The sequence below is a fragment of the Diceros bicornis genome, chromosome X (assembly GCF_020826845.1).
Source record: "Diceros bicornis minor isolate mBicDic1 chromosome X, mDicBic1.mat.cur, whole genome shotgun sequence".
In the NCBI taxonomy this organism is placed as follows: Eukaryota; Metazoa; Chordata; class Mammalia; order Perissodactyla; family Rhinocerotidae; genus Diceros; species Diceros bicornis.
Window position 1 is genome coordinate 110,148,053 of NC_080781.1, and position 24,424 is coordinate 110,172,476.

General features: G+C 47.9%; 1 protein-coding gene across 9 annotated transcripts in view; it reads right to left on the reverse strand.

The window, feature by feature from the left end:
• SEPTIN6 (septin 6) overlaps nucleotides 1-24,424 on the reverse strand; it is a 64,269-nt gene that overhangs the window by 3,520 nt on the left and 36,325 nt on the right. For 3 of the 9 annotated variants that reach the window (XM_058536607.1, XM_058536598.1, XM_058536600.1), the window contains 7 exons: nucleotides 23,644-23,805; nucleotides 16,517-16,613; nucleotides 13,191-13,359; nucleotides 9,176-9,308; nucleotides 6,802-6,992; nucleotides 4,288-4,349; nucleotides 85-788 (listed from right to left, as the gene is read on the reverse strand). In XM_058536607.1, coding sequence (XP_058392590.1) covers nucleotides 718-788; nucleotides 4,288-4,349; nucleotides 6,802-6,992; nucleotides 9,176-9,308; nucleotides 13,191-13,359; nucleotides 16,517-16,613; nucleotides 23,644-23,805 — 885 coding nt within the window. In that variant the 3' untranslated portion in view covers nucleotides 85-717. Of the gene's footprint in view, nucleotides 1-84; nucleotides 789-4,287; nucleotides 4,350-6,801; nucleotides 6,993-9,175; nucleotides 9,309-13,190; nucleotides 13,360-16,516; nucleotides 16,614-23,643; nucleotides 23,806-24,424 lie in introns of those variants that run through there. The other 6 variants (XM_058536603.1, XM_058536601.1, XM_058536605.1 and 3 more) reach the window with 5 other exon arrangements.

Genomic DNA, 24,424 nt, shown 5'->3' on the forward strand with positions numbered 1-24,424 from the left:
ATGGTGTGGAGCCCAAAGGGAAATGACAGAGGAGATGCTGAGACACCGCAGATTTCTATAAGTCTATCATTCAAGACACTAGGCTGGTAATAATATTCAGGTTTATTCTCCCTTCCCCATCTGTGGGGTACCCAGAATTATAAAAAGGGGAAATTTATGCTATTTTCTTCAGCCGTCGTGTTTTCTGGGAGGGGCTTGGTGTAAATAAATTCATTCCGGATTTTTAACACAGCTTGAGTGCAGTTACTTTGAGCGAATCAAAACTGGAAAAGGCTGGGCTGAGAGGCCAGAAGAAAAGTTACCAACAGGTCTCATTTTGGAGCCCCCTGAGAAGAGGCTGTGGCTCCTGTTGGGGGGAGTGTGGGCAGGGAAGCCCAGTGACCGGGGTGCAGGAGACTAACGGGGAAAGCCCTGCTGACTGGCGCTGAGCCAGCCAGGGCGGATGCAAATGCCTCAGGGAAACAAGCAGCAATAGGGCTCCAACAGGGTAGCTGGCGGTGGCGAGTAGCAGATGGGAGCCCTGAACGTGTTACAGTCTGGCAAAGATGGGGGGTGGCTGGGGCCGCTGGGAGGGGGACTGGGATGCACGAGGCATCTCCAAACCACGTGGCTGCTGGCTTCTGGAGCAGAGGCCAGACACCATCCTCAGACTCTCGGGCTTCTATAAACCTTGGCAGGAAGAGATGGGAGGGCACGGGTTGTGTGCCCCCACACGTGTTAAGGGGGGATTAGAGAAAGGGAGGCCCAGCTCTGTTGCGCAGGAAAAGGGCGTCTACAGGAAGCCCAAACTGAAAATGAAAAGAGAAGTTGGGTTAATGAATGGATGGATTAATGTACCAAAAAAAAAAAAAGGTTAGAAGAAAATTGTTGAAGTAGTGATGACTAATGGATAAATTCGAATATAGCTATGTTAGATGGTCTAAGGTCTTATCGCTTTGGCTGCTGGGAACATGCTTTCTCGCTCATTCGCCCACACACACCTCTGAGTGGCAGCAGTTGTGGCATCAGCTAGCAAAATAATTATCACCAGCCACAAGAACACTTTTTCTCTTTTCTTACTTACTAGATCCTTCCTAACAGCCCCCAACCCAGACACCTTGTGGAGGAATACCTTCAGTAAATCTTCAAGCGGCCTCAGGCCACCGGATAGAGCACTAGGCTCTCGGCCACTGATTGCCTTGTCCCACAGGGAAAGCAGAGGAGGCTGAGGTTTCACCCCAGGTAGCCTTGGAGCAGTCCCAGTCAGTTAACTGGTACCCCGGAGCAAGGTCTGTTTGAGAAGTGTCTGGGTATGGTTGCGGGGCTCTGCACTAGGGTCCAGGCCACAGCTACCTGAAAACCTGAACTATGGAAATCCACTATTGGTTTGTGCACACATGGCACTTTCAGCTTCCTCCCACTGAAACTTCATCCCTGTGACATGAACAGGGCAAGTAGTTATCGATCCCCATTTGGCTAAGAAATGAGGAGAAGCCAGCTGACTTGCCCCTGGTCACAAAGAAAGAGTCACAGCCAGGATCAGAACCTGAATCCCTTGGCTGCTTAATCAAGACTCTTTCCATTACGCCACTGTGTCCCTGAGAACTACTTGCCTGTGGATCTAAGCCCCCGCTTTTCACCTGAAGAATATATTTATCTCATTAAAGACCATTAGGTATTTGGGAGGGATAATTAAAAGCACATGCATATGTGAGTATGCTTGTACAGCCACTTCCTCAGAGTGAATACATCCACACACCTACACACACACACACAAGCATGTGAATAACAATTTATACCAGGAATTAGGAGTTCTGCGTTCTTGCCCCAGTTCTGCCATCTCACTGGGTGATCCTTGGTAAGTCTCTTAAATACCCCCTTCTCCATTTACTCATCATGTAAACTGAAGATTATTCCTTCCTTGTCTACATCACAGGACTGTTGTTAGGTGAAAATGAGATATCGTATGGAAAAATACTTTGAAACGTATTAAAATGTTACACAAATGCTTACCTCTTATTTAATTCTTTGTCTACATCCTAGGGGAAGAGACTTGAACAACAGTGTACCAGTCTATGTTCTGGGCTTCACGGGAAGGCTGATATATTTTGATATGTGTATACTGGCCATATACTGTGCACCCTCCAAGGGTCAAGGGACCAGTAATCATTGAGATATAGTATCTGCAACTATGTATGGGTCACAGAGGAATTTCTCCTACAACTGCAGACAGCTGCCAGTAGTGCCTCGAGCAATTTCAAAACCAGTGAGGAAGTAAGCCTGGCTCTGCCTGCACTCTAGTTAATGAGGGGTGGCCTTTGTGATCCACCCCTGGAATGAGGGCTTTGGGGAGGGGATGGGCTGCCTTTGCTGCTTTCAGATCCCAGGGAACCAAGGCCTCCCTCCTCTGTTTGGTTTGGAACTGCTTTTGTGGTCTGCTGGGGAGAAGCCTGCCAGGAAAACCCAACCTACTTAGGGTTGAGGTTGGCTGTTCCCGCTGTTTGCCAATTGCCTCTCACTTGTAAAGTACGGCTTTAATTGCAGTTTTGCCAGAATTCATTTTAGTAACGGCCACTAACAATGATTTACTCAGGGAAACCTGAACCAAATTGTGCCAACCCACGTGCACTGAAACCCGAATTAACTGAAATCTAACTTTCCAGGATACATCTTTCTTGCTCTCCTCATTGAAAATGGGAGAACAAAGAAAATGCACATGAACTGAGCTCTGACAGGTGTCAGACACTTTGCCAGGCACTGGGACTACAGCAGTGGGCAGACACTCAGAATTCACAGTCTTCCTAAATGGAAATCTGCTGTTTAATTCAACTCAACGAACAGGGGCTCCAAGACTTGCCTTTAAGCCAGACAATAAATCACTTCATTATTCTTTTAGGGTTGTTTCCTTTGGCCCAATTTCATGGGCCTTATGTTTCAGGAGCCCCTGCAGACTTTCTCTTCGGGATTTGCTTGAAAGTAGGATGTTTTGCCAGCTGCCCGAAGTCCCCAGTGTGATAGCTGGAGCAATCAATTCGGTGACTAACAGCAGGCTCTCCATTTAAATCAGAAACTACATTGGTGAGTGGGGAGAAGTCTTCTCAATATTTTATAGTCCCTGATCCAAATAAACCAAATGTAAAAGGCATTTATGAGACAACCGGGATATTCTGAACACTGACTAGAAATTTTATGTTCATGAATTGTTAATTTTGTAGGTGTGATAATGGTGGCATCGTGATTAGGATTTTTTTTAAGAGTCATTATCTCCTCGAGATACATGCTAAAGTGTTTACTGATGAAATGATATGGGTTTTGCTTTACAATAATCCAGAAGGTTTGGGGTAATGGATGAAACAGGATTGGCCATATGTTGATAGTTGTTTGGGGGCTGGGTTGTGGGTCCACGGGGCTGCATTGTGTTATCCTCTCTCTCCTTTTGTTCCTGTTTGAAAGTTTCTATGGTAAAGTTTTTAAAATACTAATCAGCCTAATTATGTTAAATTGAAAATATTTATGTTCCTTTCCCACTTACCACCTGAGTCTAGCAGAATAAATAGAAGGTGCTTAATTATTGCTGTAATCAACCTATAAACTATGTGATGCCAGGGGCTGCTTTATTCACTTCTGTAGACACAATGCCTAGCCCTCAGGAATCCATCTCACCAAAGGTTGCCTGCTTACCTCCTTATCCAAGGTATTCATGAAGCTGGTACTTGTAGAATTAAATGTAAGGAATTCTCTATATCTGAGAGCTCTTTGTTTTCTCCCACTTTTATTACAGTTTTAGGGGGTTACATAGCCAAAGGAAATTTGAGACTTGAATCCGTCGGATAAGAAACAGCCACCAGAGGGAAACAGGGCAGCAAGTTTCCATTGGCTCAGAACATTCTCAAACCTGGGGGTCAATGTTCACCATGACATTGCAGGACAGGGCTTGTGAACCCAACAGTTTCCCTCATTGCTACAGTTTAGTTAATTTTGAAAGTAATGCTTAAGGCTCTTTAAGAAAAGAACGGCCAAAGTTGAAACCTCAAATATTTATTGATCAGAGGACCTACCTATGCTACCCAGCTGTTCTAGCAGCAAAAGTCTAAAATCACCCCCCTTTTAATCAGGCAGCCAAACATTCCACATGTACACTTGAAATCACACCAGACTATTTCTTAATATTGTAAGTCACAAGAGGAAACCAGCTGGGACCATGAAGCAGCTTCTTTATGATTAGATATGTGTGTTGGGGGGGGCGGGATTTGGGGAGCTATGTTCTAGAAGCCACTGCCAGTTCTATTTAGAGTTAATAAAGCTTACCAGGACCCTGGGTCTCATGCAGCATGCAGCAAACAGCAGAGTTAACTGTAAAACAGTAAGAGCTAATGAAGATGGAGTGAGCTTGAGGAGAAACCAAATATTATGAGTTGACACAAACAATGAAGAGTTAGAGGTCATAGGAGATTAGGAGGAATGAGGAGGGAAAAGGGGGTGGTGGGCTGGTAGGGACCCCTAAAACACTGGTACTCCTCCCTAACCTCTTTAAGGTTAGTCCATTGAAATTCCGAATATGTGACTCTATTAGATCCAATCACCATCTCTTAAGATGAAATGCCACTATCACCACTTCTACCCTCAAAACCCACCACCATCATCATCACTATGGGAGCAGAGGGGCACAGATCTAATGGCGGGTTTTCCAGAAGTTAGCCAACCGTTCATGGAATTACATAAGAAGCCCAGGCCCAGGGCCACTTATACGTCTGGAAGTATGGAAGAGGACAGTCTATTTTGTCAGGCCCTTATTGCCAATAATAGTCCAGCAAGGTCTTCACCCATCTCAGAACTGGAAAAGAGTGCCATCGCCAACCCCAAATATTCCTGGAGACTGGAGAGAGGTGTCTCCTTACATGGAGTCTTCTGCCTGGGGTGGAGGTGGGGATCAGTTAATTTGAGGCAACTAGGAGAAAGCCTGGTCTGAGAGGAAATTCCACTGAACATCTGAATAGGGAATATTTATAGTTTGGTGTCAGCGGGCTCTGAACAAATGAATCTCAAGCAGGCTGTGAAACTGCCCCAGGGATTGAGTTAACAAATACCACAGGACTCTGAAGGCAGCAGGTTAGAGCTAGAAGGCAAATTTAGATTTTTCTGATCTTAAAAATAGGAATCCATTCCTGCTGGTGCAACTAACACACCATGACAGATTGGCTAGCATACAGTGTGTCCAAAGGGGCTTTTTTTCTGGCTAGTTGAACTTTATCCATCAAGTAATCCCCCAAAAAGTTAATTAGTCAGTGAATTTGACATACTATAGTGTTATGATTCAGTAACAACAATCTCTGGACCAACTGGTGAAAATGTTCAAATTATACTTTTGAATAAAGAATAATAGGATTGCAAAACTGAGTGCCTTCAAATATAAAATATTTAAATATTGTACAAAAGTCACTATTTTATTCCTAAGTGATAACCCAGGCACAGAGGAAAGGAAGATGCTTCCTCCTTCCGACAAATATCCAATAATTGAGTCCAGGAACAAGTGGCTAAGAACAGAAGGCATTGACCATGGGCATCTTTTGGATCCTCAGGCCCCTTGAATAAGGACATTGCCTAACACTCTGTCTGAGGCCTCCTGGGGTCACGCTGCTCAAACCACTAGAGAGCACAAGGGACCACGGGATGCTTTCCTGGTATTGTGTGGTCCCATCGGAAATGCTCTTCTCTGCTCTGGTTCTGGGGTGAGGAATGGGTAACTTCAACAAGCAAGCCTGGGGTTGGGTCGGGGTTATTGACCCACATGGTAACCAGGAGCCACACTATCGTGCCTCACCAAATACCAGAGGAGACAGAGGGATTGTAAACCCCAGGTTGAGAATGGGGCACACGGAGTATACAGTTGTCCTTTCATATCCGCAGAGGGACTGGTTTCAGGTCCCACCCCCTACCCCTTCGGATACCAAAATCCAAAATCCCGGGATGCTCAAGTCCCTTAGTCGGAACTCCGTATCCGGGGGTCTGGCGTCCTTGGATTCGACCCACTGCGCATGATCCACAGTTCATTGAATGCGCAGTTTGTTGAATCCGCAGATGCGGAACCCGCGGATACAGAGGGCTGACTGTTTTAGCATCTGAGGGCTGCCCACCAAGTTCACAGCACTCCAGGCCTGGAACAACTACGCAGCCAAGAGCGAGGGACAGCAAAGGGGCAGGAGGTCAGGACTGGGCTGCAGCCTGCAGCAGCAGCAGTTAAACTCTGTTGGCTGCAGCTAGGGAGAACTGAGGCAGGGTGAGGGTTTGCCTACAGGCACAGAGAGGTGAACACCGCAGATATCGGACAAGTAAGCAGGCCTGTGATCCAGATCAGCTCCAGCCTCTCCAGGAGAAAGAGGGTGCCCAGAGGCTTCCGCTAAGGCTCTCTCTTTGTCCCACTACTCTATCTGCCCTTCTTTTTGTAGGGCAAATCTCTTTCTTGTAACTGCAGTTTCTCGTTGTTTCCTCCCTTCTTCTTCCTACCCTCTCACACTCCTTTTGCTTTCCCTCTCCTTTCCCTCCCTCTCCTCCTACCTGGAGGTTGCAGGACTTTCCTAAGCAGCAGAACAGAGGGGCTGGGCCTCTGGAACCACACCCCTCCCCTACTCTCGGCTCCCCCAAATCAGGGAATCCAAAGTCCCACGGGGACGCTGAGACCAGTTATAGGTACCCAAACGAGTCTGTCAGCCCACAGCTCTCCTCTGGTCACCAGCCCTCAGCCCCCTCAGCCTCCAGGCCCCGCCCTGAGGAGATGAGCAGGAGGAAGAAGAAGCCGCCACCCCAGAGCAGCCTACCACTTACTTTTTCTTCTCTTTGTCTCTTTTCAGAGTCTGTGAGCCTCCAGCCTGGGAGCCCTGGGACTGGAGCAGCTCAGCCGCCGTCTTTCTCTGTTTGAAAGCGTTCACTTCATCATCTAGAGATTTCTTCTTATCCTCCAGCTTCTTCTTCTCGTCCTGGTGTAGTTTCTTCAGACGGTCAAACTTCTCATGCAGCTGTCAGGGAAGCACAAGGAGTTTAGGAGATGTCCCCGTGAGCAGCTCCCAGGGCAAGTGGCGACTGCCAGAGTTGCAATGCTGCAGGACCCTAGGACCTTAGGGGACATTCCTGCCAGGGATGGCTATGATGGCACCAATGGGGACCATGTTCTGGATAGTTCTCTTCTCCTGCCATTTTACTTCCAAATTTTTGTTCCTGAATATGGTCAGGGCACCGTGTATTCTGCTTCATCAAACATTTTATTTAAAAGAGGTACCATACATGGTTCATAATAATATCAAAGATAATAGTATAACATTTATTGAGCCCTCATTATAGGCCAGGCGCTGACTTTTATAAGCACTTTATAGGTATTAACTTATTTAATCATCACAACAATCCTATGAGGTAGGTTCCATTATTATCCACATTTTTTGAGGAAACAGAAGGTCAGAGAAGTTATGGAATTTGCCCAAGGTCAATCCATTCTTTAGAGGATTCTGTAATGAAATTTCTCAATATGAAAGGAGCCCCTGCCTTTTCTTATCCCCTCCAATCAGGAAGGCTCACCATGGATCACAGAGCAAACTGCAGCAATGCCAAAGCTGGTCAGAGAAAATATTTGTCATTGGACAAGTAAGGAAGTAAAAGAATTCTACAAAATGGAATGAGTGCAGAGACCTCAGCCTTGACCAAGGGGAGGCTTAGCTAGCCCTGCATAGAGCCAGAGACCCAAAGGAGAACAGCAAGAATATTCTGGCATGCCATTGTGATAAGGGATCAGTGAGCAGGGGGTGTAGGTGGTGACAAACTAGAATTCGATAAACTAGCCCGAATAGTAAGAGCAGACCAAGTATAATTTCACTTTCTTTTGAGGACTCAGGAGAGAATGTAGGATTCTGCAGCCCTTGCGGCACACCATAAAGGAGGTCACATCTCCGGGTCCTATAGGTATGTGGAACTGTCACTTAGTAAGGGGTGGTGGGTGACAGACTGGCTGCGTAAAACAGCTTTCACTAGTCTCTTGGGGCAGGCGGTGGGAGCTCTGCCGGTCAGTTGCTTTAAGCTGGCTTCGCTTCATTGGCTCTCCATTCATTCATCTTTGAGATCTCCTCACCTCTCCTAAAAGTCCTGGGTGACACTTTTCTTTTGAGAAGTAAAACTGATGTGAAATCAATACCCTCGCTACGGGCTTTGGTGAAAACCCTAGAGAGTCAGAGCAGACTGAAGGAGGAAGAGACTGGGGAAGTAATTAAGGGCTTCCCTTCCTTATGGGTTTCAAAGCCCAGAGAGGTGAAGCAGTTGCTGACATGACCAAACCATAGCTGAGGCCACTTAATTGGGCAGCGGTAGGCGAATTGGTAGGGGTACCTTGGAGCCAAGACGATGGTTAGAGGACTAACTGCACTGAATTAGGCTTGGCTTAAGTAATGAAAATCCCAGATAGACCATCCAACCTTAGTTTAAAAACTTGCTAGAGCCACATGGATGTTTCTTTAAGAATAAAATGAAATGGAACAGAATAACCAAGTGAATGGGGAAATGCCCCAGCTGTCACTGGCTTAGGTTTCAGCAAGGTACCCAGGACTGCCTGGGACCATCTTTCCCTGTGACCATCACAGAAGGTAGGATGGGATAGGACAGCCAAGAAAGTGATCAACTGTCCCCCTGATCTCCCAGGAAGATGGAAAAGAATCAGCCTGCAACTGACCTCGAGGGGGTATGTCAGGTCTTGACTCTTGAGCAGTGCTGCCCAATAGAGCTTTCTTCGGTGATGGAAATGTTCTATATCTGTGCTGTCCAATATGCACTGTGTGCGAAAGCCGCTAGTCGCGTGAGGATTGAGTATATGAAATGTGGCTAGTGCAACTGAGGAACTGAGTTTTAAATTTTATTTAAATTTAATTAATTTAAATTTAAATAATCACATGGGCTAGTGGCTTTCAAATGGGACAGCGCAGATCTAGAGAATTAAGTAACAGAATGAGAAAACATCTTGGTCATGGGGAATGAGAGATCAAGAAGACCCAGATCTGGAAGCCCTCTCTGTGCCAGCCAAGGCAGGGCTTCACATGCAGTGCCCCATTCCTGCCTTGAGGCTGCAAGACTCTGGCTGGCTGCGATCTCGGGGTGGAAGCCCCTGCCATGCCCAAGTTCAGCCTCCTTTTCCTTCCCACCTGGCACCCAGGCTCACATTTACCTCTTTCTCTGCCTCTTTGAGTTCAGCTTCTTTCTCTTTGACTCTCTGGACGAACATCTGTCTCATCTCCTCTTCTTTTTTCTGGAGCTCTCCTAGGAACTCATTCCTTTTGGCCTCATATGTTTCCTGTAAACTGCGAACATGGTCGGGTTACTTCCCCTGCCTCCAGAATGACTCCTATTTGATGAAAACTGGCCCCAGTGATCCTCCCTGGGTTCCCCCATCCCCACTTCCCCAATTCTGGGAGAGATGCAAAAACAGAACCACAAAGCTGTGGGCAACTGGCTTGGCATGTGACAGCAGGGTCACAGGGCTGCTTGAAGGGGATGGGGCGGCCCTGGTGAACTGGAGAAATATTTGGAACTGGGAGTGGCTTAGAATATCTGCCTCTATACCCTCTTTTTACAGATGAAGAAACAGGCCCAGAGAGGTGAGGTGACTTGCTCAAGACCACCTGGCTAGTTACAGCAGAGCTGGGACCAGAAGCTGGGTCCCTTGTCTCTTAATCTGGGTCCTCCCACTGCGCTATGCTGCCAGGTCCTGGCTCTGAAACTGACCACATCAATGAACTATTTCAACAAACACTTGATTAGACTCCACCGTGGGCTAGACACAGGACTAAGTGATGCTGTGCTTGTCACTCAACATCTAGAGCCAACAGCCACTGTGCCGGCCATCAAGGAAGTCACAGTCTACTGGGACATGCCTGGGCTAAGTCTCCCTCCCCCCAGCCTGGACTTAATTTTAAAGAAATAGGAGTTAGCCTGGTGAAGAGGAGGAGGAATTGTGCTCCAAAGAGGGCAGCAGGTGGAAAGGCATGTGTGGAGAGAGAACAGCATGCTGGGGGAGGCAGGCACAGTCCGACGTGGCTGGAGAGTGTCATGTAAGCTGTGGAGCAGTGGGAGATGAGGGGCCTGAGTCTGGGAGGAGACAGTAGGTGTTGGAGGCCAAATTAGATTGGACGTTTATCCACTGCAGGGTTTTAAGCAGAAGGACTGACTTGATCCAGTTTGAAAATGAGAAAGACCGCTCTAGCTTTTGCATGAAGGACAGACAAGCCAAGTAAGAAATGACACGGTCTTAATCTTAATGTTAAGGGCATGAGGGGCCGGGGGGAATGGGAGAACAGTAAGGGAGGCAGAACTCCCAGGACGTGGGAGGAATCGAAGACGATGCCAAGTTTTTGCCGTGGGTAAGCAGGTAGATGGTGGTACCATGAACCGTGACAGGGAACGCTGGAGAAAGAGTGTGTTTAAGAGAGAAGAAGATGACTTAAATCTTAGACAGCTTGAGTTTCAGGTACGTCCTCTAGGGAGGTCTGAGTGCAAGTATCCAGTATGCAGTTGGATCAATGGGTTTGGAGGTCAAAGGTAAGATTTTAGCTTGGGAGTCATCTATGTCTAGGTGGTATTAGGGCTGTGAGAGTAGAAAGAACCAGCCGCAAAGAGAATAGAGAGCAAAAGGAGCAGAGGCCTAGGAAGGAGCTCTGGGGCATACCAACATTGAAAGGAGTATGCTGAAGGAAATGAGCCTGCCAATGAGGCTGAGAAGGAGTAGCAAGAGAGAGAGAGGACTAAAACCAGCCAGACCAGTGCCAGAAAAGCCAAAGGCAGAGAGACTTCGGGAAGGAGGTAGCGGGGAGGAGTATCAAACATTGAGATCAACAAGGACAGGACTCCGAGGCCACACGGCAATTGGCCAGGAGTATGTGAGTGCTGACCTTGGAGACAGGCATTTCATTGGAGTGGTGGGGGCAGAAGCCAGCAAATATAGAACAACTCTTTTTCCTTCCCATCAGAGCGAAACTTCAGGACAGGGCAGAGGCTGGCGAGGAGGAGCAGTTAAGGGAGAGTTTCTTGAGGATGAGAATGTTTGCATGCAACATGGAAAGGAGCCAGCAGAGAAGGAGTGCAGAGGGTGAAGACGCGGGACCAAGGTTTTCAGGATGGAGCAGGAGGAGGGGAGGGGACCAGATGAACAGGTAGAGGCAGACCTCTTCCTCCACAGATGCAGATTAAAGCTGTCAGAGGGGAAGGAGAAAGCTAAAGGAGTGCCCACCAGAAAGACAAGCACGCCCTCCTCCAGCCTCAGGAGCTCCAGTGGCCCCTGTCCCTGCCTGCCTGTGAAGGGGAGTGAGCCTGCCCCTCTGGAACCTGGCATCCACAAAGGACTGGTCAACTCTGCCCACAGGCTGGCTTTCTGCTATGAACAGTTGCTGTGGGATCTCAGAGGCCATTTGAAAGCCTTCTTAGCCCACAAGCATCCCCCTCACTTGCTTATTGAGCCCTGACATTTCCTGAAAGGAGACGGAGCCGCAATAAAGGGCGCCACAGGGTGATTTAAAATGTGGGCTTATGTCACACATCATGCATACAGATCAGACACTTATACTTGGCATATCGCTCCTATCAGTGTAGTAAACTGCTTTCAAAAACCTTCTTCTTCTAAAAAATAAGCAAGTGGGACTTTACCAGATTAAAGAGCTTCAAGAAGACAAACGAAACCAGAATCAAGATGAACAGACAACCCACCAGCTGGGAGAAAATATTTGCAAAACATATATCTGACAAGGGGTTAATCTCCATAATATATAAAGAACTCACACAACTGAACAACAAAAAAACAAACAACCCGATCAAAAAATGGGCAGAAGAAATGAACAGACACTTCTCCAAAGAAGATATACAGATGGCCAATAGGCACATGAAAAGATGTTCAACATCACTAATCATCAGGGAAATGCAAATCAAAACTACACTAAGATATCACCTCACGCCCGTTAGAATGGCTATAATCACCAAGACAAGAAACAACAAATTTTGGAGAGGATGTGGAGAAACAGGAACTCTCATACACAGCTAGTGGGAATGCAAACTGGTGCAACCTCTATGGAAAACAGTATGGAGATTCCTCAAAGAATTAAAAATAGAAATACCCTATGATCCAGCTATCCCACTACTGGGAATCTATCCAACGAACCTGAAATCAACAATCCAAAGAGGCTTATGCACCCCTATGTTCATTGCAGCATTATTCACTATAGCCAAGAAGTGGAAGCAACCTAAGTGTCCCTCGACTGATGATTGGATAAAGAAGATGTGGTATATATATACAACGGAATACTACTCAGCCATAAAAAAGACAAAATCGTCCCATTTGCAACAACATTCATGGGCCTGGAGTGTACTATGTTAAGTGAAATAAGCCAGAAAGAGAAAGACAAACACTGTATGATCTCACTCATATGTGGAATATAACCCAACACATGGACAGAGAAAACTGTATTGTGGTTACCAGGAGCAGTGGGGGCGGGGGCTGGGCACAAGGGGTGAAGGGAAACATGTATATGGTGATGGACAAACAAAAATGTACAACCCAAAATTTCACGTTATAAACTATTAAAACATCAATTAAAAAAAAAAACCTTCTTCTTCTCTGAAAGCTTCTTAGATTCTGATTTGAGAAGTATGTCAATGATTATTAACATCGTAGTCAAAACAAACCATGCACTTGAATGCCAGCACTAAGGCCAGTGGACGAGGAGGCTCAAGTTCATCAATCTCTGTACAATGACTGCTACCTGGTCCTGCCTGGTTTTGATAATGATGAGGGTAAAGAACAGATTGGAAACCTGCCAGAGCAGCAGGAGCCTGATGAAGCCAGGAGGGCAGAGGACAGGCACAAACTGCCACAGGGAGGAACACAGCCCCAGCTCAGGGGCCACTGCTGACGGCAGCTGCCATGTGTGTGCTTGTGGCCATGAGACCATCGGCCTTACTGGGCCTCTGGGCCTCCTCCCTGGCCCAGTGCTTACCAAGCCTGCCCTGCCACAGCTCCGCTGGCAGGTGTGCAGAGGCAGAGAGGGGACAGGCAGGCGGAACTGGCAAGTGTCTTAGACCTGCCGCTCTGGGTCTCGGCACCTGTGTCTCGCCTCCCCTGTGAATTCTCCAGGGCAAGGCTTGCACACTCCTTGGGGGCACTGAGCTGAGCTGGGCTGGGCTGGCGGGAGAGGTACCTGAAGGGTTTGCTGTCAGGGTCGGTGTCCTTGAAGCCCATCTCCTCCAGCTTACAGCGGCGGTACAGCTCATAGTGCCGGCTGTGGGTCTGCTCCCGGAGATCCTCCATGTTGACCCGAATCAGCATCTCCCGCAGCTTCACAAAGTCACAGTGGGCCTCGTTTTCAACTGCACAGCAGGGTTGGGGGTATTGAAAGGATATTGAAAGGAAGGCCAGAAGAAGTAGAAATGGATGAAATTAGAGGCGAAATGTCTAACAGCCACATTGCCTTTCAATCTGTGTATACAGAGCCTGCGAATTTGCCTACTAATTCACTTTTCTACTGAAAAGGCAAATGAAAAGTTACAAGAATGACAGTAATGGAAAACTGCAATACCATAAAAAATATCTAGAAAGACATTCAGTAGCACCTCAACCTCAATTCACCAATCAAACACTCACGGGAATGTTTGCTCTGCACCACATTTAGGACAACGGCAAATCACATTCAGCCACCTGTCCAATAAATATTTGCAGAATCTCTGTTCCCAGTATTGTATGAGGCATTGGGAATTTAGAAACAAAGTCATGGAGTCTTGCCCTTAGGAGCTTACAGTTTAGTGGAAGAAGAGAGGCAAATAGACAAATATAATACAATGCAAAAAATACCAAAATGGAGGTAGATAGCCAAGGTGCAATGAAAGCCCAGAAGAGGGGGCCTGAGAACTCCTGGGAGAGTGAAGGCTTCACCAAAGAGGCAACCCCTAGGTGACTCTTGAAGGAAGAATAGGAATTTATCAGACAGATAAGGGAATAGTCCTTGCAAGGTCTCAATGAGGGGAGGCAAGGTTACGTAGTTAGTAAGTTGCAGAGTTAGGATTCAAATCCAGGCAATCTAAATAGAGGAGAGGCAAAGGCTATGGCCAGGTGCCAAAGTCTCCGAAGAATAAGGGGGAAGAACCAGGACATCAATAGATCCAGTGGTCCAAGGAGGGGTATGGACCACAGGTGTGGCCATCTGGATGGTAGAAGCTTCAAAGGAGGTGTTTTTTAGAAGGTGGATAATGGCCTGACAGCAGCAATGGTGACCAGGACAAAGTAGACCCCACTTTCTGGCCTGAGTGAACAAGCCCTCCTCAAAAGAGTGCAGCAAAGATCTGCGTTTGGGGCAGTGGCCAAGAAGGACAGAGATGTGGACCAAACCATAGCCAAGTGGACTTCTGGTTGGAACATAAGGCTGTGAGCAGTGCCCTGGCGCATGTCTCCAGGCATGGCTCCACTGTGTCGGAATGGGTGTGTCTGACCTGACCATGTGGGGACAGTGGTGTCTGAGATGATGAATAGGCACAGTCACCCCAGATTCTGTCTTGCAGGGTCTGGGAGATGGGAGTTGGGGCAAGGAGGGGGCCTGTAATGACAAGCTGGGGCACAGTTGCAGCAGGCTGCCTTGTGGTCATCAGACTAATCTTTCCGAAGCCCAAATCAGCTCACATGACCCCTCTGCTTAAGACTCATTGCCTTTGGGATAAAGCTCCTTGCTGTCATAGAACATAAGCTGATTTTAAAAATCAAATCAGTCAGGGGCAGCCCCAGTGGCCTAGTGGGTTAAGTTCAGCATGCTCCACTTCAGTGGCCTGGATTCGGCTCCCGGGCGTGGACCTACACTGCTGTGTTAGCAGCCATGCTGTGCTGGCGGCTCACATACTAAAAAATAGAGGAAGATTGGCACAGATGTTAGTTCAGGGCAAATTTTCCTCAGCAAAAAAAAAAAAAATCAAATCAGTCAGGCAGCTTCTCAGGACCATCTCCTCCTCCATCTGCAGACAGTGATCCCTGGTGGTCAGTCAGAAGGAGTGACTCCAAGTCCCCTGCAGGCTGCCCAGAAAATACGCAGCTTCTTCCTCACCCTAAAAGAACAGTGAACCCGACTTACAAGAAAAATGTTCAAAAACCCCTCTGTTGGTTAGGTGCAGGGCGATCTATATTGGAGGAAGTCATTGGAACTATATCTTCTGGCTTCTCATTTCACCTCAGGTTGCTGTCTCTCAGACCACAAATTCATTCCCCGGGTGGGACTGTTGGTCCAGAAACTACTTGCAAATGTTCCTGGTGGAGCATCCCCTGCCCCAAATGGCAGAGAAGACCAAAACCTAGCACAGCTCTGATAACAGTCTTGTCCTACCTATGGAAAATCCAGCTCTTGCTGGAAGATCTCTGGTCTGCTCTAAAACAAGCTGGCCTTTGGATGCGATGTAGACAACTTCACCCCCACTTTCAGTTGTTTGCTCAGGGGCAGAATGAGTTTACAGGGAACCAGCCACCCTCTCACACACGGCACCCCTGCAATCTGAGACCCAGCTTATAGCTGGAGACTCGGAGGACCAGACACCTCTTCCAACCATGGCAGCATCCTACACCTTGTTTTAGCCACTGAACTGACAAGATGGAGGGTAACTTAACACCGTCAGGCAGACCACAAAAGGAACTTTCCTGAGTGTATATACATCTTTAAATACGCTTTTAAATTGCAAAATAATCATACATACAAAAGAGTGCATGAAATGTATATGCGCAAGTTGAAGAACTAAAAAAAAAAAGAATACCAATGTATCCACAACCCAGGTGAAACACTACCATACCTTAGAAGTCCCTTTGTGTCCCTTCCTGATCTCATGCCCCTCCTTCCCTGCAATGATACTTCACTACTATCCTGACTTTTGGGTTTATCACTCCTTTGTTTTTCTTTATAGTTTTACCACTTAGGTATGAATTTTTAAAAATATATATCTTGTTTAATTTTGTCTACTTTTGGGATTCATATAAATGGAATCATACAGCATACATTCTTCTATGACTTATTTAGCCCAACATTATGTTTCTGAGATGCATTCATGGAGGTGTAACTATAGTCTACTCATTTTCACTACTGCATAATATTCCACTATATGGACATTATGCAATTCATCCAATCTGTTTTTAATGGATATCTGGGTTGTTTCTACTTATTTGCTACCATGAACGACACTGCTGTGAACATTCTTGTATGTCTCCTGGTGCACTTGGGCAAGTACACGTGCTTTCTTGCACACTCCTTCCTACCTTGCTCTGGGTGCATTTGCTTTGTTTTGGGAATGCTTTCTCCATTAGAGACAAAGAGCCTGCTCATGGCAGAGAATCCAGGATGGAGCCAGAGTCTGCCTGCTGGCGATGCCTATGGCTGTTCAAGGCCCAAGCCAAATGAGTAGACTGGGCACAAGTTAGGGACTGGTCACACAGTGGCTGGAGCCAAGCAAAGAGACGAGCAGAAGGGGCTCCCTTCTCCCTGTCTCCTGGAGATTCACTCACCCTGCACCGTGCCCCAAGGATACTGTCGTGCCTTCATCATCTTGTTGCCTATCTTCAGTTCTTCTGTGCTGCCAATGACAGCAAACGGCAGGTGGGCCTGAAACCAAAGGCAAACAAAAGCTCAGAACTCCAGGGAAAGGCACTGAGCGTCCCATGATACAACTGCTGCTCAGCTCTGGGGCCTCGGTCCCTCACACCACAGTGTCCCTCACTATCGTCATCACCAAGAGGCATTTCTTGAGCCAGCCCTGATGGCCTAGTGGTTAAAGATCGGTGCTTACCACTTCAGCGGCCCGGGTTCGGTTCCTGGTCGTGGAATGACACCACCCATCTGTCAGTTGTCATGCTGTGGCAGTGGCTCACTTAGAAGAACTAGAATGACTTACAACTAGGATATACAACCATGCACTAGGGCTTTGAGGAGGAAAAAAGAAAGAGGCATTTCTTATGCTCCTGAGCTGTGTGGGGATAGGACGCCTGGTCCATGCTTCTGCTGTTCAGAAATTCACAATAGAAGGTAACAATGCCATGGCTGAATGCATAGGGAACAGACTAAGCAGAAACTCAGCAGAATAAGAAGCAGATCCACAGGTTAGCCAGCTATTCAGTAGTCACAGTTGATGAGGGAGGAGCCTTTGGAAGGTGGGTGAGTGGGATGGGGGGTGCTACATGTGGATAGAGAGGCTAAGGAGAACCGAGCAGGCTGGGATCACTGGCCCTCCCCCGCCCCAGAGTATGAGAGCCCCAAGGATGGGTACATGCTAAAACCACACTGCTGACTGAGCTGTACGCTCCTTGTTCTCATCCTTCCCTGGAGAGAGAGCTCACACTGAACTCTCGAGCCCAGAAGTCAAGTCCACAAGTACTGACCCACATGCCCATTACTGTGCTGGGTTCTATTTTAGGTGCTGTAAAGGAGACAAAAGAAGCAGAAGACACACTCCCTCACCCTCTAGGAGCTTAGTCTTGTGGAGAAAGGCTGAATTACATACCTGAAACCATAAAAGGCAGGATATGGCCAAGGGCTCAAACGCATGGTCCGGTGTCCTGTATATAGTAGGTGCTTAATAAATACTCCTTGAATGGCAGTGGCAGGGCCATGGGAATAGTAGAGGAAAGAAAGGCAAAGTGCAAACGGAGGTGTGAGCCTGGTGCTTGCAGGGAAGATGAGGAGCAAGGCCTGCCAAGGGAGGCTTTGTGGGTCAGAGAATCAGCAGCTGCCCCTGGTTGGTAATGCGGGGCCTGGGAAACACTCACAGTGCCCCGTTCTGCAGGGAGCTGGCCAGGTGATAAGTGCTGGATGACCACTGGCCAAATGGAACCACTGAAGAAATATTGTTGACAAACCAGGTGATCCTGGGGGTGGCTTTACACAGACAAGTAAAAAGTCCACTGGCCTGCTTGGAGAAACAGGCCTTGATTGCAGATGTTTTGACCCATTTGTTCATTCATTCATTCTGTAGGTATTTACCGAGCTCCCACTCTGTGCTAGGCATTAAGAAGAATACAACGTGGGGCCGGCCCCACGGCTTAGTGGTTAAGTGCACGCGCTCCGCTACTGGCAGCCCGGGTTCGGATCCTGGGTGCGCACCAACGCACCGCTTCTCCAGCCATGCTGAGGCCACGTCCCACATACAGCAGCTAGAAGGATGTGCAACTATGACATACAACTACCTACTGGGGCTTTGGGGAGAAAAAAGGAGGAGGATTGGCAGTAGATGTTAGCTCAGAGCCGGTCTTCCTCAGCAAAAAGAGGAGGATTAGCATGGATGTTAGCTCAGAGCTGATCTTCCTCACACACACAAAAAAAGACGAATACAACGCTGAAGAAGCTCAGAGCCTGCCCGTGGAGAGTGCATAGTCTGGTAGAGGAAAGACGTGCCCACAACAATAATACAGTAAGGTCGAGGCTATGAACAGACTCGAGAGCTGGAGGAACACAGAGGAGGGAGTAGCTACCTTCGTGGGAAGTCAAAGCAGGCTTCACAGAGTAGGTAGCAGCAATCGTACTAACAGTATTGGAAACCGGAGAACTGGTATTAGCAGCAGCAGCTTGTTCAGCTCTATGTACTATGTACCAGGTGCTCGACATTGCATCATCTCATTGAATCTTTACAGCAATGCTATGAGGTAGATATTCTCATCATCCCCATTTTATAGAAGAGGACACTGAGGTCCAGAAGGACCAAGTGACTTGCCAGCAGGCACACAGTAATAAGGGGGCATAGCTAGGGGTAGAATCCAGGTCTCTCTGACTTCAAAGCCCACCCCTGCTGGCCTGCCACTCCCATTTAGGAGGTTTGAGCAGCAGATGAGGTGAGCACTCTACACCCTGGAGTGAACTGGTTGTGCAAGGCCAGATTATAGGAGGCAGTTCAAGTCTGGGAGACCCACTGCAAATGCTTTTTGTTTGTTTAATCTGCACACTGATCTCATAGCCAGTCCTTCCTCTCCATTCCCTTCCAGCTCTGCACCCCAAGAATGTTCTTCAGAGTGGAAAGACACAAGACTTAATCAGGAGCTCAGCTCCAGGAAGTCTGCTAAGCCCCCGAGGCGCTTGGCCATCCAGCTGAAGTGGCTCTCTCTTCCCCCTCTCTCAGCCGCTCTCCAAGTATCATCTCACGTATTCCCTCCACTCCTTCCCACTCCGCTGACTATCCCTGAAATAGCGACATAGGAAAGAGAGAAAGAGCAGATTATGGATATGGAAGGGGGCGAGGGGTGGAGGTGGGAAATGTTTTATCGGTCCTATTGGGAGAACGATCAAGAGGGTCATTGGGCATGCGCTACATGGGACATTAGTGGGGCACTGAAGTCCTGAGAATCCTGCCTAAGGGCTGGAGCATCTCTGACCTCTGCTAGCCAGCTTTGTAGGGAGGTCATCTGGGCACAATTCATTCCCACTCAGGAACTCAAGACATGTTGGGAGCCTCAAATCCACCCCCAAACACTTTCTGGGAAGATGCTGCCCCTCCTACAGAGATCCCAAAGTTTGGCCCCATGACACGAAAGAGCCAAGGGGCAGCGACGACAGAGGGCTAGACCGAGGGAGGAGGTGAGAAAGAGAAAGCGTGTGATATCCTTCTCGCGCATCTTGGGCTCTCAGCTGAAAGTGATGGAGGAGGAGGGCGTGTGAAGTGGGAAGTACTTCTCTGGACTCAAGAGGAAAGGAGGAAAAAACCCAAGAAGAGAATAAAGGCATAAAAAATATCAGTATTCCCGTGGGTCTGTTATTTTTATCTCCAAAAGACAGTGTTAGTTAGAATGACAGGATCACTTGCTTCCCCTCTTCCTTAAACTGCTGTCATTTTATCCCTCCCTGCTCTAAAACACACAGGCCCACCAAGCCAGCTTCAGAGGGCTCCCGCGATCTCCCACGGCACACTCCTTTGCAAGCGGCATCAAAGTCTGTTCTGATAAGTATATGCAAGGCTAACATTTCCCAGTGCTCCCAGGTGGGTTTCATTTGATTCTCACAACAGCCTTACAGGGCGGTTATTATAAACCCCATTCGTGATTTGGGGAAATTGACATACAGAAAGGTTGAACGAGTCGCCCAGGTCTCTAACTCCATGCCCAAATCTTCCCAGGGAGCAGTGAGGACGCAGCGCTGTAGCTGCCAGACCCCCAGGGCAGCCTGCGCTCTGCCTCCTGGGAAAATGGCGTCTGCTGGAAGTAAGCCAACCATGAAGGGCAGGAAATCATGGGGCCAGGCTCTGGCCCTCTTCCTGCTGCTCTTGAGAGACTGATGGCTATGACAACCAGAATGGAGTTGAGCAGAGCAGGGAGAAGGTAAACCCTCCAACCAACCACACTCCCAGGGGTAACACTTTGTATATGTGGCCCAGGGAGGAGACTGTGATGGATGTAAGACAGTGCTGCTGCTGCTGACACATGGACAGGTTCCCAAGGGGATTCTGTGGAACTTTCCACCCAGGAGAGCTCTGATGAGGTGCTCGTGGATGCCAGGTGTCCCAGTCTCAGAAAACTCCAAGAGATCGTCTCAAGCTTCCTCTTGGGAGTCTGTTCCCAGATTCACTACCTTGACAGTCTAGTGTGTACCTTAAATTCCTCTTGGTACATTTTAAAGTGTTTGATAATCCAATTGTCATGAATGATTCTGTTCTGGTTCCACTACATCCATTGTACTAGGGAGGTTAGATAACTGTTCCCCTCAGCCCAGTGACATAGAGGCTGTCAGGACCCTTTATTCCTCGTCTGACAGTATCTCGATTGGGCGTGGCTTCCTCACATTTCAGGCTCCTACTGGAGACTGGGCAAGAGAATTGCCTGATCCTCTCTCAAGTCCACCCTTGGTGATTCCCACAAAAGCATGTGCAAATAATGGAAATGGCACTGCTACCTCAGGAGAAGGGATGGGCCTGTGCCTGTGGGTCTCCCTGTGACCCTACTGGTCACCATGTGCTGTCACTGGGCCCAAGTGCCTTTGTGGGAGCCAAACTTAAGACATCGAAGATGGCCAACCAAGTGAGCCGAGTCAAGTAACTGGGTCTATTCCCTAGTCCCTGACCATGGTTTGAGCCATTCAAAGACCAACATTCAATTTGAACAGCAGAGCAATTTTTAGTATTAAAGTCTACAACCCTGAGAGCTATCAGAGCATGGGTTGGAGGGAGCATGCAACAAGACCTCTCCCTCCCTTCTCTTGCCCCCTCAATCTGAAATAAGGTTTCTCAGAGCCACCCATAAGCCAAGGGGGAGGCTGAAACCTCATACTATCATCTTCTACCATGAAAATCCCTAGTGGGGAGCAGCAGGAGGGCTGTACAGTGTTCTCCATTTAGGCAAGAGGCTTCTTCCACTTCTTCCAATCCAGTTCCCATGATAATCGGCTGGGGTGGCTGAGGCTGTGGGGCTGGAGTCAAATCCAGAATTGAAAGGCCAGCACCCATTCCTCCTACCACCCAAGCCTGGGTCTCTGATGATGCAGCTTCGTATACCACGGCTTGTGCGAAGACCCTGGGGACTTTCGACACAGTTGCCCCGGTGGCAGGCAGGCAAAGCTATCCTGTGTGTATATTTTATAGCAGCGACTCCCCACTTTTTCCCCCATCACAATACATATCACATAGCATTCACATGCATGCCTCCCTCCCCTTGGCATGCCCAATTCCAGGCACAACAGCTGTGAGGCCACCTCCCTCTTTCCCACTCAAAAACGCATGATGGGGGCCAGCCCGGTGGCGCAAGTGGTTAAGTGCGCGCGCTCCACTGCGGCGGCCCAGGGTTCGCCGGTTCCGATCCCGGGCACGCACCGACGCACTGCTTGGCAAGCCATGCTGTGGCGGCATCCCATATAAAATGGAGGAAGATGGGCACAGATGTTAGCCCAGGGCCAGTCTTCCTCAGCAAAAAAAAGAGGAGGATTGGCAGATGTTAGCTCAGGGCTGATCTCCTCACAAAAAAAAAAAAAAAAAAACGCATGATGGAATGCCAGGGAATGAGTACCGAGTGATGTTTTATAGGTATAACCCCGAATCCACTCAAATTTAGTTTTTCAAAGTGAAACACTGGCAAACTTTGGACTCTTGTAAGAAAGGACCCAGAACCCCTTCACAGCCAAAATCGCGTGGTTCAGAACTGCTGCTTCATAGCACGGGAAGTTTCCAACCTCGAGGCTGAGCCTGTCCTAGGCTCGAGCAGGAGGCCAGGATGATTGTCACTCCTGATCCACAAGGTAGTGGGATGTAGTTTTGTGTGACACCCTGGGATTGCTGAGAACTCTAAGCCCATATTTACTCTTAGCAAAGCAAACCATAGGCCTGAAAGCTGCCTGGTGACTTGGGAATCGAGTTGGGAAGGTATCTATGGGGCCCGATGTTCTGAGGTGACTAGGCGCTTCCAGACACCAGTGCCAGTGAGGCCAGACAATGCTCCTCTCTCGGCTCCCGTTTTTCTGCAGGCTAGGCACCCTTTCAGGTTTTCTCATCATGACTAAGCCTGGTTTCCATCAAAACGCCCTGACTGCTGGAGAGGATAAGCACTAATCTTTTTTTTCATGCTTACAACGAGTCAGAGGATATAACTCCACCTACCACAATCCACATAGCCTTACTCTTGGGCCAGATTTGTCAAAGATGATGAGGGACTTCTAATAACAAACATATCTCGGGTGTACTGATGGGCAGGATGTCAGGCGAGACGATACCTGCTGCCCCGCTATGCTAATTTGTTGGCCAATTCATAGGAGGTGGCAGCTGATGCTATAATGATAACTTAGGGGGCAGCGGCAACAGGAAAGGTTTCTAAAAATGGCTTTTATTACAAGACTTTCCTGAATTTGGCTATACCCAGGCATTATGTCATTAGGAAAAACTGATGTCTCTCAATAGAAAAAAAAGAAATCTGTTCCCAAAGCAGAGGCTTTCTGAAAGCTATTAGCTGTCTCCTTGAAATCACAACATTGAAGATTTCACAGCAACAGCATCAACACGTTGTAAAGAAGCATGAGGAGTTGTTTGACTGTCTGCCTTCTCCATTACTCATTTCTCTAGTAGGGGGATGTGGGGGAGGAGAGGAAAGACGGCAAGTTGGTTTTTTGGTTTTTTTGATTCATTCACACTTAATAGAGCAAAGTATAACCTTAAACGTAAAAATAACATTTCTCTAGTCACCAGAAAAATTGGAGGCTATATGTCATTTCTCCTCCAAGGGGCAGAGGGCTTGATTATCGGAGTACAGATTATCCTTGAGGCTCCAAAGTCAGCCAACTTTTTCTCTGCAATTGTCACAGGACTGTTTTGGTCAGAGACAGACTGTTTGCCTTTCCAGCAGTCCCACAGGGCTGCCTGGCCTAGACGAGAGCAACATCAAAGAGAAGGGTGGAAGGAGAGATCTGAATCCTCTCCTCCAGACTCTTCCTGGAGTCAGCCTTTCCTTCCCTCAGTCTCTGGCTACTCATCTCTGCATCTCTGAGGCTTCGGAGCAGCCACTGCTAAGAGAGAGGGGCTGTTTTGGTTCTGGATTCTTTCTCACAAATAGATGAGACTCAGATAATCAAGAGTTGACTATGCTAAGACGGATGGTGATGTTTGACTGCTATTTTGTCATATAATTATAATAAAGAGCAAATTGTCAGAAAGTTGAACCCCTGTGCTCCCACTCACATTCATGGTTCCATTGATCTCTGCCACCGACTCATCATCTGTAGGGAATTGGTAAATCTGGACCCCGTTGCTGACAAGCTCGCTGGTGATTTTGATTTTAAACTTTGTTAGCTCACTCTTAGAAATGGCATCGGATTTGGCAATAATGGGGATGATGTTCACCTAGGGGAGGGAAAGAGCAAAGTGGGATCATTATTGGTAATCTGCAACCGACAGCAGCACGAGCTAGGACTTCCCCCAGCTGCCAGAGGGAGCAGCTCGACCCAGTGGTCTAGGACTGGCCACCTCTGTGACTAAGTAACAATATAATAAACAACAATGAGTGCTTACTATGTGCTTGGCACTGAACTAAGGTGCTTTACATGGATTAACACAATTAATCCTGACAACAACCCTCCCAGAAGGTATTATTACCACTATTTTACCAATGAGAAATTGGGGCATAGAGAGGTTAAGTAACTTGTCCAAGGCCACAGAGCAGGTCAGTAGCAGAATTGGATCCAAGTTTAGCCTTATTCCTAAATCCATAGTCTTAATCATGAGCTGTCTACCAGCTCAAATCCAAATTGATGAGTTGTGTGATATGTTAATATCAAGGTCATTGCTTGGGTGATTCAAAGCAGAAAGATGACAGTTGGGAATCTGTGCTTGACAAGGGGAGAGGCAGCCATTCCTTGCTAACAGTACACAGTCCAAACCCCCCCAGTGGCGGCTAGCCCCAGCCAGTGTGACAAGGACCCACATGGGCGATGGCAGGGAGGGGAGACAGGGCAGAGCTCAG